General features: G+C 43.9%; 1 protein-coding gene across 20 annotated transcripts in view; it reads right to left on the reverse strand.

Moving 5' to 3' along the window:
* Positions 1–16,222, reverse strand: part of CADPS (calcium dependent secretion activator) — a 769,567-nt gene that overhangs the window by 150,431 nt on the left and 602,914 nt on the right. For all 20 annotated transcript variants that reach the window (XM_068253773.1, XM_068253774.1, XM_068253772.1 and 17 more), the window contains one exon: positions 9,703–9,850. In XM_068253773.1, the coding sequence (XP_068109874.1) occupies positions 9,703–9,850 (148 nt within the window). The remainder of the gene's footprint in view (positions 1–9,702; positions 9,851–16,222) is intronic.

Consider the following 16,222-nt stretch of genomic DNA (forward strand, 5'->3'; position numbering starts at 1 on the left):
CTGAAAAGTCACAAGGTATGACCTATCCAGAGTCATGTCGAAGCCAGACAAACAGACCTTGGTAATCTAGGAAACACATTGTCTGTGGAGTCACGAGGGTGTAAAGAACAGACGTTGAGACTTGGGAAACTGAGAAACATGACGTGGATGAAAGCGAGATGCATAGATGGATAATTATAGATCAACAAAAAGAGGTATAAATTAGGAATTCACAACCTTTCATTGCTTCATATGCACAAAAGAAATATTGTCTAGATAAGTGTTTAATAGGCAACTGACTTGCTTCACAAGTTAATATTTGCTTTTGTGGATAAACTGCCTTTTACAAAAGTTTGTGCATCAAACTCCACTCATACACTGAAGAACCCAAGTGGAGCCGCAATCCTGGTGGCAATTGTGAGGACTGAGAAAATGTAGGGCTTGTGCACACTATGCAAGTCAACAACAGGAAGCAATAGACAACACAACACATAAAACATTTATATAAGCTTTTCTCCTGGCGGACTCAAAGCGCTTGCTGTAAGCAAAGCTGGTAAGTATCCTTCATCTCTCCAGGTTCTATGGTGATTGGCACCTACTGCAGTCGGCATCTTGTATTTGCATGTACCAAGTCTGGGGTTGATGATGTCATCCAACTGGGACCTGGTTAGTGTTGGGCGAACATCTAGATGTTCGGGTTCGGGCCGAACAGGCCGAACATGGCCGCGATGTTCGGGTGTTCGACCCGAACTCCGAACATAATGGAAGTCAATGGGGACCCGAACTTTTGTGCTTTGTAAAGCCTCCTTATATGCTACATACCCCAAATTTACAGGGTATGTGCACCTTGGGAGTGGGTACAAGAGGAAAAAAAAATTTAGCAAAAAGAGCTTATAGTTTTTGAGAAAATCGATTTTAAAGTTTCAAAGGGAAAACTGTCTTTTAAATGCGGGAAATGTCTGTTTTCTTTGCACAGGTAACATGCTTTTTGTCGGCATGCAGTCATAAATGTAATACATATAAGAGGTTCCAGGAAAAGGGACCGGTAATGCTAACCCAGCAGCAGCACACGTGATGGAACAGGAGGAGGGTGGCGCAGGAGGAGAAGGCCACGCTTTGAGACACAACAACCCAGGCCTTGCATGAGGACAAGAAGCGTGCGGATAGCATGCTTTGTACCACCATGCAGTCATAAATGTAATAAAGATAAGTGGTTCAATAAACAGGGACCACGCGGCAACGCTAACCCAGCAGCAGCACACGTGATGGAACAGGAGGAGGCGCAGGAGGAGAAGGCCACGCTTTGTGAGACACAACAACCCAGGCCTTGCATGAGGACAAAAAGCGTGCGGATAGCATGCTTTGTACCGCCATGTAGTCATAAATGTAATAAAGATAAGAGGTTCAATAAACAGGGACCACGCGGCAACGCTAACCCAGCAGCAGCAGCAGCAGCAGCACACGTGATGGAACAGGAGGAGGCGCAGGAGGAGAAGGCCACGCTTTGTGAGACACAACAACCCAGGCCTTGCATGAGGACAAAAAGCGTGCGGATAGCATGCTTTGTACCGCCATGTAGTCATAAATGTAATAAAGATAAGAGGTTCAATAAACAGGGACCACGCGGCAACGGTAACCCAGCAGCAGCAGCAGCACACGTGATGGAACAGGAGGAGGCGCAGGAGGAGAAGGCCACGCTTTGTGAGACACAACAACCCAGGCCTTGCATGAGGACAAAAAGCGTGCGGATATAGCAGCAATGCTTTTTGCCGCCATGCAGTCATAAATGTAATACAGATGAGAGGTTCAATAAACAGGGACCGGAAACGCTAAACCATCCCAGATGTTCATCGGTCATGTTACTTGGTTGGGGTCCAGGAGTGTTGCGTAGTCGTTTCCAATCCAGGATTGATTCATTTTAATTTGAGTCAGACGGTCTGCATTTTCTGTGGAGAGGCGGATACGCCGATCTGTGATGATGCCTCCGGCAGCACTGAAACAGCGTTCCGACATAACGCTGGCTGCCGGGCAAGCCAGCACCTCTATTGCGTACATTGCCAGTTCGTGCCAGGTGTCTAGCTTCATGCCCGGTTTCAGGTCCAGCGGTGCCAGCCACAAATCCGTCTGTTCCTTTATTCCCCTCCAAATTTCCTCCCCTGTGTGCTGCTTATCCCCAAGGCAGATCAGCTTCAGCAACGCTTGCTGACGCATGCCAACAGCTGTGCTGCACTGCTTCCACGATCCTACTGCTGCTGGTGCTGGGTTAGCATTTCCGGATGAGGTACAGCTTTGAGATGCGTTGGAGGAGAAGGAGTCAGAGAGGTAGGTGCTGCTGTTGTTATCCAGCTGTTTGCGGCGTGGGCAACACCCGCGCCGTAGCAGGTGAGGAATCGCTGCCAGGCTCCACAAGGTTCACCCAGTGCGCGGTAAGGGAGATGTATCGACCCTGGCCGAACGCACTCGTCCAGGTGTCAGTGGTGAGGTGAACCTTGCAGGCAACGGCATTCTTCAAGCTTCGGGTTATTTAGCTGACCACGTGCTCATGCAACTCAGGCACTGCAGAGCGCGCAAAGTGGTAGCGGCTGGGAACCACGTAACGTGGGATGGCCACTGACATCATGCCCTTGAAGCTGTTTGTCTCCACCACTCGATATGGCAGCATTTCGCAGGCCAGAAGCTTGGCTATGCTGGCTGGCTGTTACTGCCACGGCCCGGGGGTCATTTGCTGGCAATTTCCTCTTGTGCTCAAACATCTCAGAAACAGACAACTCAACCGTAGCGCTGCACACCGAAGGGCTGTTGGTTGTTGTGTTTGATGAACACTGGGAGACCTCAAGAGCACTAGTCCGGAAAGTGACAGTGTCAGCATCGTCTGATGTTTGTGAATGTTGTGAACCACGCAATGGCTGGGCTACTGCTGCTGCTGAGGCGGGTCTGGTGGTGAGTCTGGTGAACCCAAGGGAGGCAGTGTTGCTGGTGGTACCCTGTCCTGCCGCGTTTGCCCACAGAGTGGGATGTTTGGATAGAATGTGGCGGCTCATGCTGGTGGTGGAGAGGTTGTTAATACTTTTCCCCCTGCTCAGGCGGGTCTTGCACACCTTGCAAATCGCCATGGTAACATCCTCAGTGCAGTCTTCAAAGAAAGCCCAGACTTTAACTGGCTGAGGACTCGGACCTCGTGCGTGATGTGCTGGTGCTGCTTAACCCACTGCTGGACGCTTGAGAGGTCATCCAAGTAATTATCTGGTCCTGTTCTTTTGGATCTGTGAGGGTTGTTGTCCTGGACAACATGGGCAGTATTGAGTGGGTTTTCTTGGGTGCTCCCCTGTGGCCTGTACGTGAACCGTCAGGGGAAACACCTCTTCCCTTGCCCCTCCCTCTTTCACCGGATTTCTTCCTCATTTCACTTATCCTTAAAGTACACGCTGACTGGCAGCAGTACAGTGGCAGTACAGAAATGCTATACAGTGGTGGGTGAGCGGTGTACCACTATTGTCAGCAGTGACACAGAGCACAATGCTATACAGTGGCGGGTGAGCGGTGTACTACTGTTCCCAGCAGACACAGAGTGGAAGTAAACACAATGCTATATAGTGTGGCTGAGCGGTGTACACAGAGTGGCAGTAAACACAATGCTATATAGTCTGGCTGAGCGAGCGGTGTACTACTGTTCCCAGCAGAATCAGAGTGGCAGTAAACAATGGTATATAGTCTGGCTGAGCGGTGTACACAGAGTGTCAGTAAACAATGGTATATAGTGTGGCTGAGTGGTGTACACAGAGTGTCAGTAAACAATGGTATATAGTCTGGCTGAGCGGTGTACACAGAGTGGCAGTAAACACAATGCTATATACTCTGGCTGAGCGAGCGGTGTACTACTGTTCCCAGCAGACACAGAACAGTAAACAGAATGCTATATAGTGTGGCTGAGCGAGCGGTGTACCACTATTCCCAGCAGACACAGAACAGTGAACAGAATGCTATATAGTGTGGCTGAGCGAGCGGTGTACCACTATTCCCAGCAGACACAGAACAGTAAACAGAATGCTATATAGTGTGGCTGAGCGAGCGGTGTACCACTATTCCAAGCAGACACAGAACAGTGAACAGAATGCTATATAGTGTGGCTGAGCGAGCGGTGTACCACTATTCCCAGCAGACACAGAGTGGCAGTAAACAGAATGCTATATAGTGTGGCTGAGCGAGGTACACAGAGTGGCAGTAAACAGAATGCTATATAGTGTGGCTGAGCGAGCGGTGTACCACTATTCCCAGCAGACACAGAACAGTGAACAGAATGCTATATAGTGTGGCTGAGCGAGCGGTGTACCACTATTCCCAGCAGACACAGAACAGTGAACAGAATGCTATATAGTGTGGATGAGCGAGCGGTGTACCACTATTCCCAGCAGACACAGAACAGTAAACAGAATGCTATATAGTGTGGCTGAGCGAGCGGTGTACCACTATTCCCAGCAGACACAGAACAGTGAACAGAATGCTATATAGTGTGGCTGAGCGAGCGGTGTACCACTATTCCCAGCAGACACAGAACAGTGAACAGAATGCTATATAGTGTGGCTGAGCGAGCGGTGTACTACTGTTCCCAGCAGACACAGAACAGTACACAGAATGCTATATAGTGTGGCTGAACGAGCGGTGTACTACTGTTCCCAGCAGACACAGAACAGTACACAGAATGCTATATAGTGTGGCTGAACGAGCGGTGTACCACTATTCCAAGCAGACACAGAACAGTGAACAGAATGCTATATAGTGTGGCTGAGCGAGCGGTGTACCACTATTCCCAGCAGACACAGAGTGGCAGTAAACAGAATGCTATATAGTGTGGCTGAGCGAGGTACACAGAGTGGCAGTAAACAGAATGCTATATAGTGTGGCTGTGCAAGCGGTGTACTACTATTCCCAGCAGACACAGAGTGGCAGTAAACAGAATGCTATATAGTGTGGCTGAGCGAGGTACACAGAGTGGCAGTAAACAGAATGCTGAGCGAGCGGTGTACTACTATTCCCAGCAGCGACACACAATGACTGGGGGGGACCCTGGCTAGCGTGGCTGGAGCGCGAACTACCCTGCCTGCCTACCCAAAGCTAAACCCACAGACAAATGGCGGAGATATGACGTGGTTCGGGTATTTATTTACCCGAACCACGTGACAGTTCGGCCAATCAGAGCGCGTTCGGGTCCGAACCACGTGACCCGTTCGGCCAATCACAGCGCTAGCCGAACGTTCGGGGAACGTTCGGCCATGCGCTCTTAGTTCGGCCATATGGCCGAACGGTTTGGCCGAGCACCGTCAGGTGTTCGGCCGAACTCGAACATCACCCGAACAGGGTGATGTTCTGCAGAACCCGAACAGTGGCGAACACTGTTCGCCCAACACTAGACCTGGTACGCGAAAGAGAAGCCTGATCCTTCTCACTGTGTGGCTGTTCTGCCGATAGCTAAAGTGCACATATGCACTCTAGATCGCGGTATTGATCTCTGGACATAGACAGGCACTACGGACAGGGGAGTTTAATATAATTTGGGCAGACTGCGGTTGGCAACCATGCCGCTGCATCCTCCCCCCTCCCCAGGAAAACAGGTGATTAAGGATTGTGCATGGTATGATTACCATGCATAATCAAACCGTGGTATACCGCTATAACGGTATACTTCAGCAACACTACACACAGCACAGTGTAAAAGACCCCAACTTATGCTGGACATACACGGGTCGAGCCGATTAGCTGCCGGATCGACTCCCGCCGCGTCCCTGCTCGTCCGCGCAGATCGATTCCCGCTCGTCCCCGCCGGCGCTCCTTATCAGCCGCTCGATTCCCCGCTATTGTCCGCCGGCGGGAATCGAGCGGGGAATCTATCCGGCAGGTCATCGGACCTGTCGGATATGATGGCTCGATTGATAAACAAAAGAAAGTCCGTGTATGCCTAGCAATAGGGTACACTCTAGCGATACCATAAATGGGAGGACACTTTAAGGGGAGCACTAAAAAGACACCAGTGGAAATCAACATATCAGCAGTGTAACAAAGGGAATGCAACCAGTGTAAAACCTGGGAAAATTACAATAAAAATATTGTTAAGCCACCTCCTATAACTGCCCAGTCACACGGTCTTACAACCCTAACTAGTTATCATTTAGAGTTATGCTACAATTCAAATGCAATTCCACTGCTGATAAACTGACAAATAAAACTCTTGGATCTTAATCCTCACAGTGAAGAAAAAAGGAACACAACATTGGGACTGTGCATACTCATATTTATCTCATCATGTCAGTCACTTCAGATACCATTTAAAGCGGCTAAAGCCCAAACTTTTAGCGAGTTTAATAAAGCTCCTAGATGCAAACAAGCACATCATCAATATGTAATTCTTGTTTTGAACTCAAAATCAGGTGTAATGCTAATGTGCTAGAAATGTTCTTGGTAACATTGACAAAGTTATAACATACGACTGGAAGCCAGAAGGGCTCTCATGTAAACCATGCAGAGATGTAAAATGCTTGAAATATGTTAGTTCTTCTGACTTCCAGCTGAAACCTTGTTGATTTTACCAGTAACCTCCGATATCGGCAGTGCTGGCAGGGGAGCTGAGATGAGACAGGATGCTATTTTCTTCGTCTTTTATTTGAGGAGAGGCAGAACTGACTATAACAGGGTCACAAGAACACATCTTTTTCACACCCTATTCTGCGCAAAACTGATAACTGTTTTGGAATGCTAAAACATCTATAAATATTTTAACCCTTTAACAGCCAATGTATTTAGAGGCTTGCAAGTGCTCCAAGCCAATTTACTTTAGCACATTTATTTATTTATTATTTGTTACATTTCCTTGCTACTAATTAGTACTGCTTTAATGAGTACGTATGGCCACTTGTCACTAGGGGCAGTGTGAAACAAACAACAGAGGATTTATTCTTTCAGTTTCTATATCCTCTGCTAGCAGAGAGACATCAAAGCATTCCAAGAATTTACAGCACAACGAGTTATGATGGCTGAGGTCAAAAGCAGTGCATCATAAACTAGATTATTAATTTGAACCTGCTAATGGGTTAAAATAGTTACTTAAAATTCATAAATGGTCTTACTATGAAACAGACCAATAATATATTACTAGTATATATAAATAAATATTTGAACGGATTTTCATATTAATATCATGCCTTATAACATAAATATGCCGTCTCAAACTTTACTGCTAATGCCTAAGTAAGGAGGACCTCTGCAGCCACAGTTTACAGAAGAGGGATAATGCTTTAAAGCATTCATCACTCTCAGACATGGTCCCTCAGCTGCTGGCAGGGCCTGATGTACATGTCCAATGGGTTAGGTTTCTTTTTGATGTCTTGTCACTGTTACATTTCATAGATTCACAATTTCTATCATTCTGTGACGCAACATTACTCACATATCTGTGATCTGTCTTTTGCATGTCAGCATCTTTGTAATCCATTGCTTTCCTGCACCCGATAAGTAAAACTGAGACATACATTAGTTGGGGTAAGCATGTATGTATGGCCACATCAGTCACAGAGCTGCTACAGAGCTCAAAAGTAGTGAGAGCCTAGCTTGTCCCTATTGTGCTTAAAAACATTTTCACATTTTAGTTATCTGTTATCTTGGTCACACTATCATCCCAGATACTTGTAAACTGGAAATCTGCAGTCACAATGAGTGGGTTGGCTGATATGAACAGTGTGTGTGTATTATGGTAGGTGTATTATGGTGTGTGTGTGTGTGTGTGTGTGTGTGTGTGTGTGTGTGTGTGTGTGTGTGTGTGTGTGTGTGTGTTGCACAGATGGTATGATTTTATATCACTGCTCCTACTGAGCAGGGGTGGAGAATAGAAGACGTTGCAAGTAAGCACGGTGTTTGGAAGCCCCGTCAAAATCCACTGTTTGCCAGATCAAACAGCAATCAAGTTATGTATGCGTACTTTTATGTTATGGTCTAGAGGTGAATAACACCATTATGTTTTATATTACGCATAATCACATACATTAATCACAACTTATTCAGAATGAAATTAATTAAAAGATTCCCTTCAAGGATACAACAGCAATGTCCTTCTGAAACCTAGTACACACATCTAATTTTGTAAAACAAAAAGAAGGAGATAGGCAAGAGCCCAACATAGTGTAGTAAGTTAGTACACTGGAGGGTGCAAGAATTGTCAGATAGTACTATACAGTACTTACAAGTTAGGGTTACTTCCAAGGTAACCATTGTGAAGGCAAGTGGGGAGAATATACCTGACCTCGCTTGGGTTAAGAAGTCGCTCTCTGTAGTGAAGAAAGGGGAGACACCCCTCCACCAAGGGTGGACAATTGTCAACAAAAACATTGTAGTGGAGGCGCCAACAAGTATAAAATATGTAAAAGACAGGTTAAAAAGGAGGCAGTGGTGGACTTACCTCTCCAATGTTGACCCAAATAGCCAATTTTAGTAAATACTTTCAATAGTGACTATTAGGAGACTATTGGAGAGGTAAGTCCACCACTGCCTCCTTTTTAACCAGTCTTTTATATATTTTACACTTGTTGGCACCTCTGTTACATTGTTTTTGTTATACATCCAATTTTGATCGGCCAATGATTGTCCAATTTTACCACTTCAATTTAGTATGAGAATTTACCTACCCAATCTGGTTATAGTATTCAAAATCTGTTGGCCCTCATACTACATGGAAGTGGTAAAAAAGGCCAAACCCTAGCCAATCAAAATAGGATGTGTGTACCAGGCTTAAGGAAACTGAAAACACCCTCAGGGGTTAGGATACACTAATCCAGGATGAAACCATTTTACTATATAGACCTCACAATTGTATATGTACTATAAAATACCCAGAATGCTCATGGTGACCCAGAACCACTATGAAAGTATAGGAGGCTTAGGAGTCCAAAAAGCACTCTTGATAAAAAACAAAACAAAACTAGGCTAAATACATATTTGCTGTTTTAAGACATGGCCTCGATTTATCATTGTCTTTGCGATAACTTTTTCCAGTTTGTTAAATTACCGAATTCGAAGTTTAATGATTTCTAGTTGTATTCATCAAGGCTTTTCTGGACAGGACATCTGTAAGAGAACACTGGCAGTGCCAGGGTTAACTAATTTGCTAGCTGCACTAAATTTTTTTCAGAAAAGGGTCCTATCAAGCCATAGCTGGCGAAATTGTGGGATTGTCCCAAGCCACTTCCAGAATCCTGGTCCAGGTGTTAAGGCCTATTCGGAATATTGCTATGTGGTGTTCAAAGGACTGCCTTTTTACCCACAATTCCATGGGAATCTTATGGCCTTGTGCTTAATTACCGCTGTAAAATGGAAATATCGTCAAGTTTCCGAATGGTTACCGCATTGTTATCGATATTTTATCGATAAACTTCGAATTTGATAATTTAACGAACTGGAAAAAGTTATCGGCAAGACAATGATGAATCGAGGCCTAAGTGGAATGAGTAGCAGACACTGTGAAGAGGAGACAACTATAAGCATCACACTGTAGATACTGTAAGGATAACAATAGTGCTTGCCTCAGGTAAATACTTCCTAAAATCGCACCTACAGGCAGGAGTCTACTATGCCTAATGTAAAATTAGATCCTGGCTAAACCAATTAATTTATTGTAGAAAAACAATCCTTTTTGTGGGTTAGAAAATTCTGGTTAGAAAGCGATCTGGGGTCAATCTTTACCTCTTGTCCCATTTCCATACTGCAGAGCTTCGTTGATTGTGCTTTCGCATCGACCATGACATTAAACATAGTACAGATTGACTGTGGCACTCGGAAGTCTGTCGATCGGCTGGTTTTCTGTAACTTCACTTCAAATGCAACTCTAGTTCTGTTAAAGAAAAAATATACTATGATGATTGTGCCAACATTTTGGTTTTGGTTTTTTAATTTACGTTAGGTTTACATTTATCCAGCTCTGATCTTGAACCTCTTAATAATTGAAAAATAGTGTCCACACATATTGCAGAATACTGATTATGGGGGTATGCACAAAAGAAGGCTACCTTTTACAGTGCACTGATAGTGCATATGACATTTAATGAGAGCCACGCAAACTGCGTACCTTGACATTCATTAATGGTATAAGTTGTACCATGACTTATGCAAATAGCGTAAGTACAATGTGCACCCAGTGCATACAAAATGCATGTAAAAGACCAATTATTGGCTTGGGTGCATACAGCACTTACACTACTTGTGTAAATCGTGGTATGCAGCTTACATAACGTGCTGATGTCCTTTTGTGAATACCCACCTATGGACTATTGACCCATATGCAATCACAGTAACTTTTTCTCCTGAGTTATCTCCTAGGAGATAATTTTCATCTTCTCTTTAAAATAATTTTTCATTTTACAATTAAAAAAGGTCTCCAAAAGTAGGTGAAACGGTACTACAACAAATATTTTGAGTAATTTCTTGCTTGCTGGTGGTTTAAAAGGCATTTTATTGACAAGTTATGGAAATATCACCCAGGAGAAAACTCAGGAAAGTGAATTGCATATGGGCCATTGTCACTAAAAGCTGGTAAAACTAAAGGATACCAGAGCTCAAAAAGTTTGGACAAACAAGGAGGGGGGGCTACTTACTGCACAGGCTCTAGCTGGGCTGCACGCTTTCTACAGTGTGCACGCGTGGCTGGGAGAGCACTGCGCATGATGTCACTTCGTCATGCGCATGACATCATATGCATGCGCAGTGCACTCCTGGCCATGGGCTCGCGCTGTAAGACATGCCTGCACAGTAAGTCCCAACCCTGCCGACCGGAAAAGGATCCCAAGGGGATTTTAGGTGAGCTACCGTGGGCAGAGAGGGGAACCTGGGGGGCGGTGGGCATAAGGACAGGTGGTAGTATATGCCTGTTGCGCCCGTTTCACCAAACTTTTTAAGCTCTGGTATCCTTTAAACTAGGAATACACGTGTAAGTAAATACTGGTAAATTGGCAGTGCACTATAAGTGCACAGTAATTTTATTGGCTTTTGTGAACATAGCCCCATGACTTATAACGCACACACTGGGCCTGACCCCCAAAAGGAGCCAACCAAGCCAGCCCGCCCTAGTTCCCCATCAGGTCCTCTTCTCCTCTATGTGCTGTGATTGGCTATTGCCTTTTTAATCTACCCGATGTCCTGCACTCCACCACCACTGTGCCTGCAGCCCCATTGTTGTACATCAGCTGCACCGACAGCCATTGGGGCAATTGACCAGGCCACTAGCCAGCTGCGGCAATGCCCAGGGACTATCTCTCTCCTTCTCTTCTCTCTCCTCTCTCTCTGCTCTGTCCTCACTTTCTCTCTCACTTTCTCTTTACCTTCCTTCCTTTTCTCTTGCATCTTCTCTCGCATCTCTCTCTCTTCCCCAGGGTTGGACTGGGGGCATCTGATTCATGTATCGCTGCAGAAGCGTTTGAGTGCCATATACGGCAGCAGATTACCCCCTCCAGTCCTTCTCCTGGGTCCACCTGTAAGTTTCTATTCTCTATATCTCTCTACGCTTCTTTTCCCGGAATTCTGGGGGGCATCCAAATAGCTGCAGAGCTGTTGAGCGCTGCAGAGAAGGTAGCGCTCCACTTACATAGCACTGGATGTCTCTTCGGGACCTTCCACTACGTAACTATGTAACTAAGAATTATGTTCCATGCACTGTGTACTCACTACTAAATGTAATGTACATTACTGCTTGCGTTTTTGCTGTACCATCACCGACCCTGTATGTGCCAAAAATAATTCCGGGTACAACCCCGTTGTACTTGGCGAAATAAATGATTCTGATTCTGAATCTGATTAGTTAATATGATCACTTGTGACTATATAAGCAGGTGTGGTTTTTATTGTATTTAGGCTGAGTGGCTTGAGAGAGAGCTAATATCAAATAGGTCTACCAACACGGGGGTTGTGCTGGTAAATTTGGTAAAGTTTGGTGTAAGTGGACCTCATCACCTCCCACAATGACTACGCAAGGCATTACATGACTTTCCTTTATGACAGTATATTATCTATATGCACTGTTTTTTGCAGGCACTTTTAATCCCGACAGCCAACCTCAGTTTTGTTGTTTATTCTATTGTTTATATGTTATAATATTATTCTGCAAGAACCAATGTGTAAGACTGCATATTGTCTCCTTCTTTATGTTTTGAACGATAATGCTGTACTTACTGCTTCTTACATTATTTTCTCTTTCTACTGAACCATTTATTTGGTATTATATCTTGCTAGTGTTTTTGCCGTATTTTCAATAAAACCTCTTTAACAAAAAAAATAATCAAAATGCATACGTTTTGCTGATCGCAAGGGCACTGTGATGAACATAGTAATCAGGGTGCCCTTTTCCCAGTGCTGCGATTTAACTTTTGTGCAGTTGTTACCATAGTGCATGCAGCATTTTTCCTGCATTTGCAACTGAGTAAAATCAATAAGCACAAGAAAATCACCATAGCCAACATGGTGCTATGCTTTTTTTTTTGCTACCTCCCTTTTTAAACTTCTTCCCATGCTTTTTTCCTCCCTGTTGAAAATCGCAATTGTGATTTAAAAACCCACCAATCGCACTTGTAATTACAGAGGAGTGCGCACTCGCAAAGTAGTGAAAATCACAATCATATTGCACCCCATAAAAGGCATGTTGATGATGTCAGACCACTAGACTAAATACTATTTCAGGTGAAGGAGGTTAAGGGAGTTTAGACCTAGCCACTAGGGCAGTTTAGGGCACTTTTCCACTACCCTGCATGATGCGATCCGACTCTGATCACTAACAGAATGCAAAACACTGAGTACAGTTTAAATTAATTGATCTGATTGTGGTAAGATTTTCTCCTGCCATTCTGACAAGGTTTGGCTGCAATCAAGCTGTTCATACTTTGTATAGAAGCTCAATGACAGTATTGGAAATGAGAAAGAAACGTTGCAGTATGACTGCAATTGCTATCGCGTTTCATAGTGGAAACGAGCTATTAGGGTCCTTTTACACTTAATCAGTTGGTATGTGTTAGTGTGCGTTGGTAGGAGTTAGTACTCGTTAGTACGCATTTTTTCCATACCAGTGCCTTGTGAAAAATCTTTCATTTAAAGTGCGTATAGTGGGAACTGAGCCAAAAGGAAAACATGGACATTGCTTTGAAAATCATTTCAGCTAAAACTGAGAGCAACTGATTACGGTAAGTGTGAGTGGTGGCTGGATAGTGTACTGGTTAAGGGCTCTGCCTTTGACATGGGAGACCAGGGTTCGAATCCTGGCTAGGTCAAGTACCTATTCAGTAAGGAGTTCAAGGCAAGATTCCCTAACACTACAGGGTGACCTCTTGAGCGCGTCCCAGTGGCTGCAGCTCTTGAGCGCTTTGAGTCCGACAGGAGAAAAGCGCTATACAAATGTTTATGTTATGTTATGAAAGAACCACTGTGGCATATTCTGTGCTCCTCAACACTGTCCCCAGTGATTGAGCAACAGGAGAGGAGCAGACCAAGTAGTCTGAAGATGTGATTGTGCATGGCACCCCATCCAGGTCAAGAACAATTTAATGCATTTTCAAGTAGAAGGAGAGGTTGCCTCCTCAGAATTCCTTGCTGCATTGACAACCCCCATAGACCTAATTTTCTGCTTCCTCTTTCCCTTCAATTTTCTTTTAACGGTCCCTTCTTTACATGCAGGTCCGATGCATGTGTGAGGATCCGCCAAGACATTTTTGCAATAAACAATTAATAACCCTAAAAGTACAAATAATCATAAAAACCTATCACAGTGTAATTAAATTAAACTACATTTAAAAGGCTTTGTTTTCACAACAATTGCAAAAATAAATTGAGCAATATCGTTTATCTCTGTTGATAACTGGGACAATTTTCCAGTGATTATTAGGAGATCCTAATTCCAATTTTCATAAACAGACTGTCCTCCCCCAGTCTTGAAAAAAAATCGAGAAAGTCTCTTCCTGTTTAAAATTCACACATTTATATCGTAGAACCTGAAATAGTGCTGTATTTTGACAATTGTAATGACTACTAAATTGCTTTTAGACAATCTGTTATTTTTATTATTTTGTTCTTCTGTTCTCCTTATTGTATAGTACACTGAGTGAGAAGAAAATATTATTCTTTGTAAGAAATAAAAAATATCATCCTCTTACAAGTTTTGTACATGCAATGCAAGCAAAAGCATACCAAGAAAAACAAGTCAGTGTTCTGAAATATGAACTGTAGGCAATCTAATAAATACATATTTTTGTAAACATTACATTTTCTACAAGAAATAAACAATGATAAACATATCTGGAAACAGATAACTGCATATTTACATTAAAGCCAGGCTTCCCTATTGTGGACAGGTTGATCTGAAAACGTTAACAATTACTGTATTGTTCGCACTATAAGATGCTCCTGACCATAAGACACGCCTAAATTTAGAGGACAATAACCAGGGGGAAAAATATATACTAAACCTAGTGCATTCTTGTACCTCATACCCCCTTGTACCTCTTGTGCTTCCCTGCATCCTCTGTCCCCCTTGTGCCCCTTGTGTCTTCCTCTCTGTCCTTCTTGTGTCCTCCTCTATGCCCCTTTGTGTCCCCCTGGGTCCTCCTTTTGTCTCCGTGTCCTCCTCTGCATGGGCACAGTACAGGGAGTGCACTACTGGTTCGAGGTTCATATTGGCAGGCGTTCACAAGTCAGGAACTTCCCGCATTTGGACTATAAGACGCAGTGACTATTTTCCCCCACTTTTGGTGGAGAAAAGGTCTTATAGTCCAAAAAATACAGTAATGCACTACCAAAACTCCTGTAGATCTTTCAAATGTTATACTCCTGGGAAGGGGGGGGGGGGGGGGGTAGAACACCTTCTATATTGCTACATTTTATAAGTGGTGTTGGTGTTCAAATTCGGGGTCTTGAATTCAGAAACTCGAATTACGCCAAATATTGCAATTCAGCACCCAAGCCGAGTCATGGGGTTGTGGTCCACGTTGCACTTCACAGGACTCCAATGCTCCCTCACATGAAGCATGGCATGAACCCCAAGTTAGTAAATCTCAAGTGACCCTGTCCACTGCTTTGGGTGCTGAAGTGTGGAGTCCGGCATAATTTGGATTTCTTAATAATACAATTATGGTATTTTGTCGCTAACTCTGAACTCAGAATTCTAGAATGTCCTGGCCCCTTCTTCCCATTAAACACAATGCATGCTTTTCTGCTGGACAGAATCAATATTTTGGCCAGAAATGGAAACATGATCCTCTACCCAGGGTCACTGATTTCCTCAACAGTGGTAGGATGCAGGATTTTGCTGAACTTAATACTGACAAAGAACTTAAAATGCCCCTCTGAACCTACTTCCAACTGAGGAGCTTCTTAATGTACGAAGACATTAGCCTGGGACAATAATCCAATAGAAGATATCTATTTAAAAATGAATTCAATTAAACATACAGTTTCACATTTGTATACATTGTTGCTAGAAGCTTATAAAGAACCTAAGCTATTATTCAAATGCCAATGGGCTCTTGATCTAGGGTGTACATTCACACCAGAGAAGCAGGCGAATTGTTGCCTCTAAATCCAGAAAGGATCACATAATACACAGGAATTAAACTATAAAATTATCTTAAAATGGCACTACACTCCACCTCAAATTCATAAAATGTTATCCACAACCTCTAACCCAGGCTTTCTCAACCAGGGTTCCCTGGAATCCCAAGGTTTCTTGAGGTCTTTGCAGGGGTTCCCTGGCATTTTCCCCTTCCCTGACAATGGCTGGCTGTGAAAATGTCAAAAGTACCTCTTCGGCTCTTTGGTGTCCTCTTCACCTATTGTATGCTCTCCCGCTAATGTGCTAGGGGTGGGGGTGAAGTACAGTATAATAGAGCACACTGTAATATAGAGTACTGTATAAAGAAACACTGAATTGGATGTCAGAATAATAAGGGGCACATTTATAATGAGCAATAGAATAGGGAGGCAGTATAATGAGTGGAACCATAATAAGGGTTAGTGTAATAAAGAGTACTGTTATAGACGAGCACTCTAATTGTGTGGTCTATAGCAAGAAAACACTAACACGTACTACTATAATAGGAAACAATGTTAGAAAGAAACATGGAATGGGGGCTAAACAACAAGGCTGTTTCAATGAACAACCACTCTCACCTTAAAAGAGCATGCATCGTGCAAAATAAGTTACCCCTCATTAATGCAGGAGTTCCTTGAGATC

This window comes from Hyperolius riggenbachi, chromosome 9 (genome assembly GCF_040937935.1).
Source record: "Hyperolius riggenbachi isolate aHypRig1 chromosome 9, aHypRig1.pri, whole genome shotgun sequence".
Lineage (NCBI taxonomy): Eukaryota > Metazoa > Chordata > Amphibia > Anura > Hyperoliidae > Hyperolius > Hyperolius riggenbachi.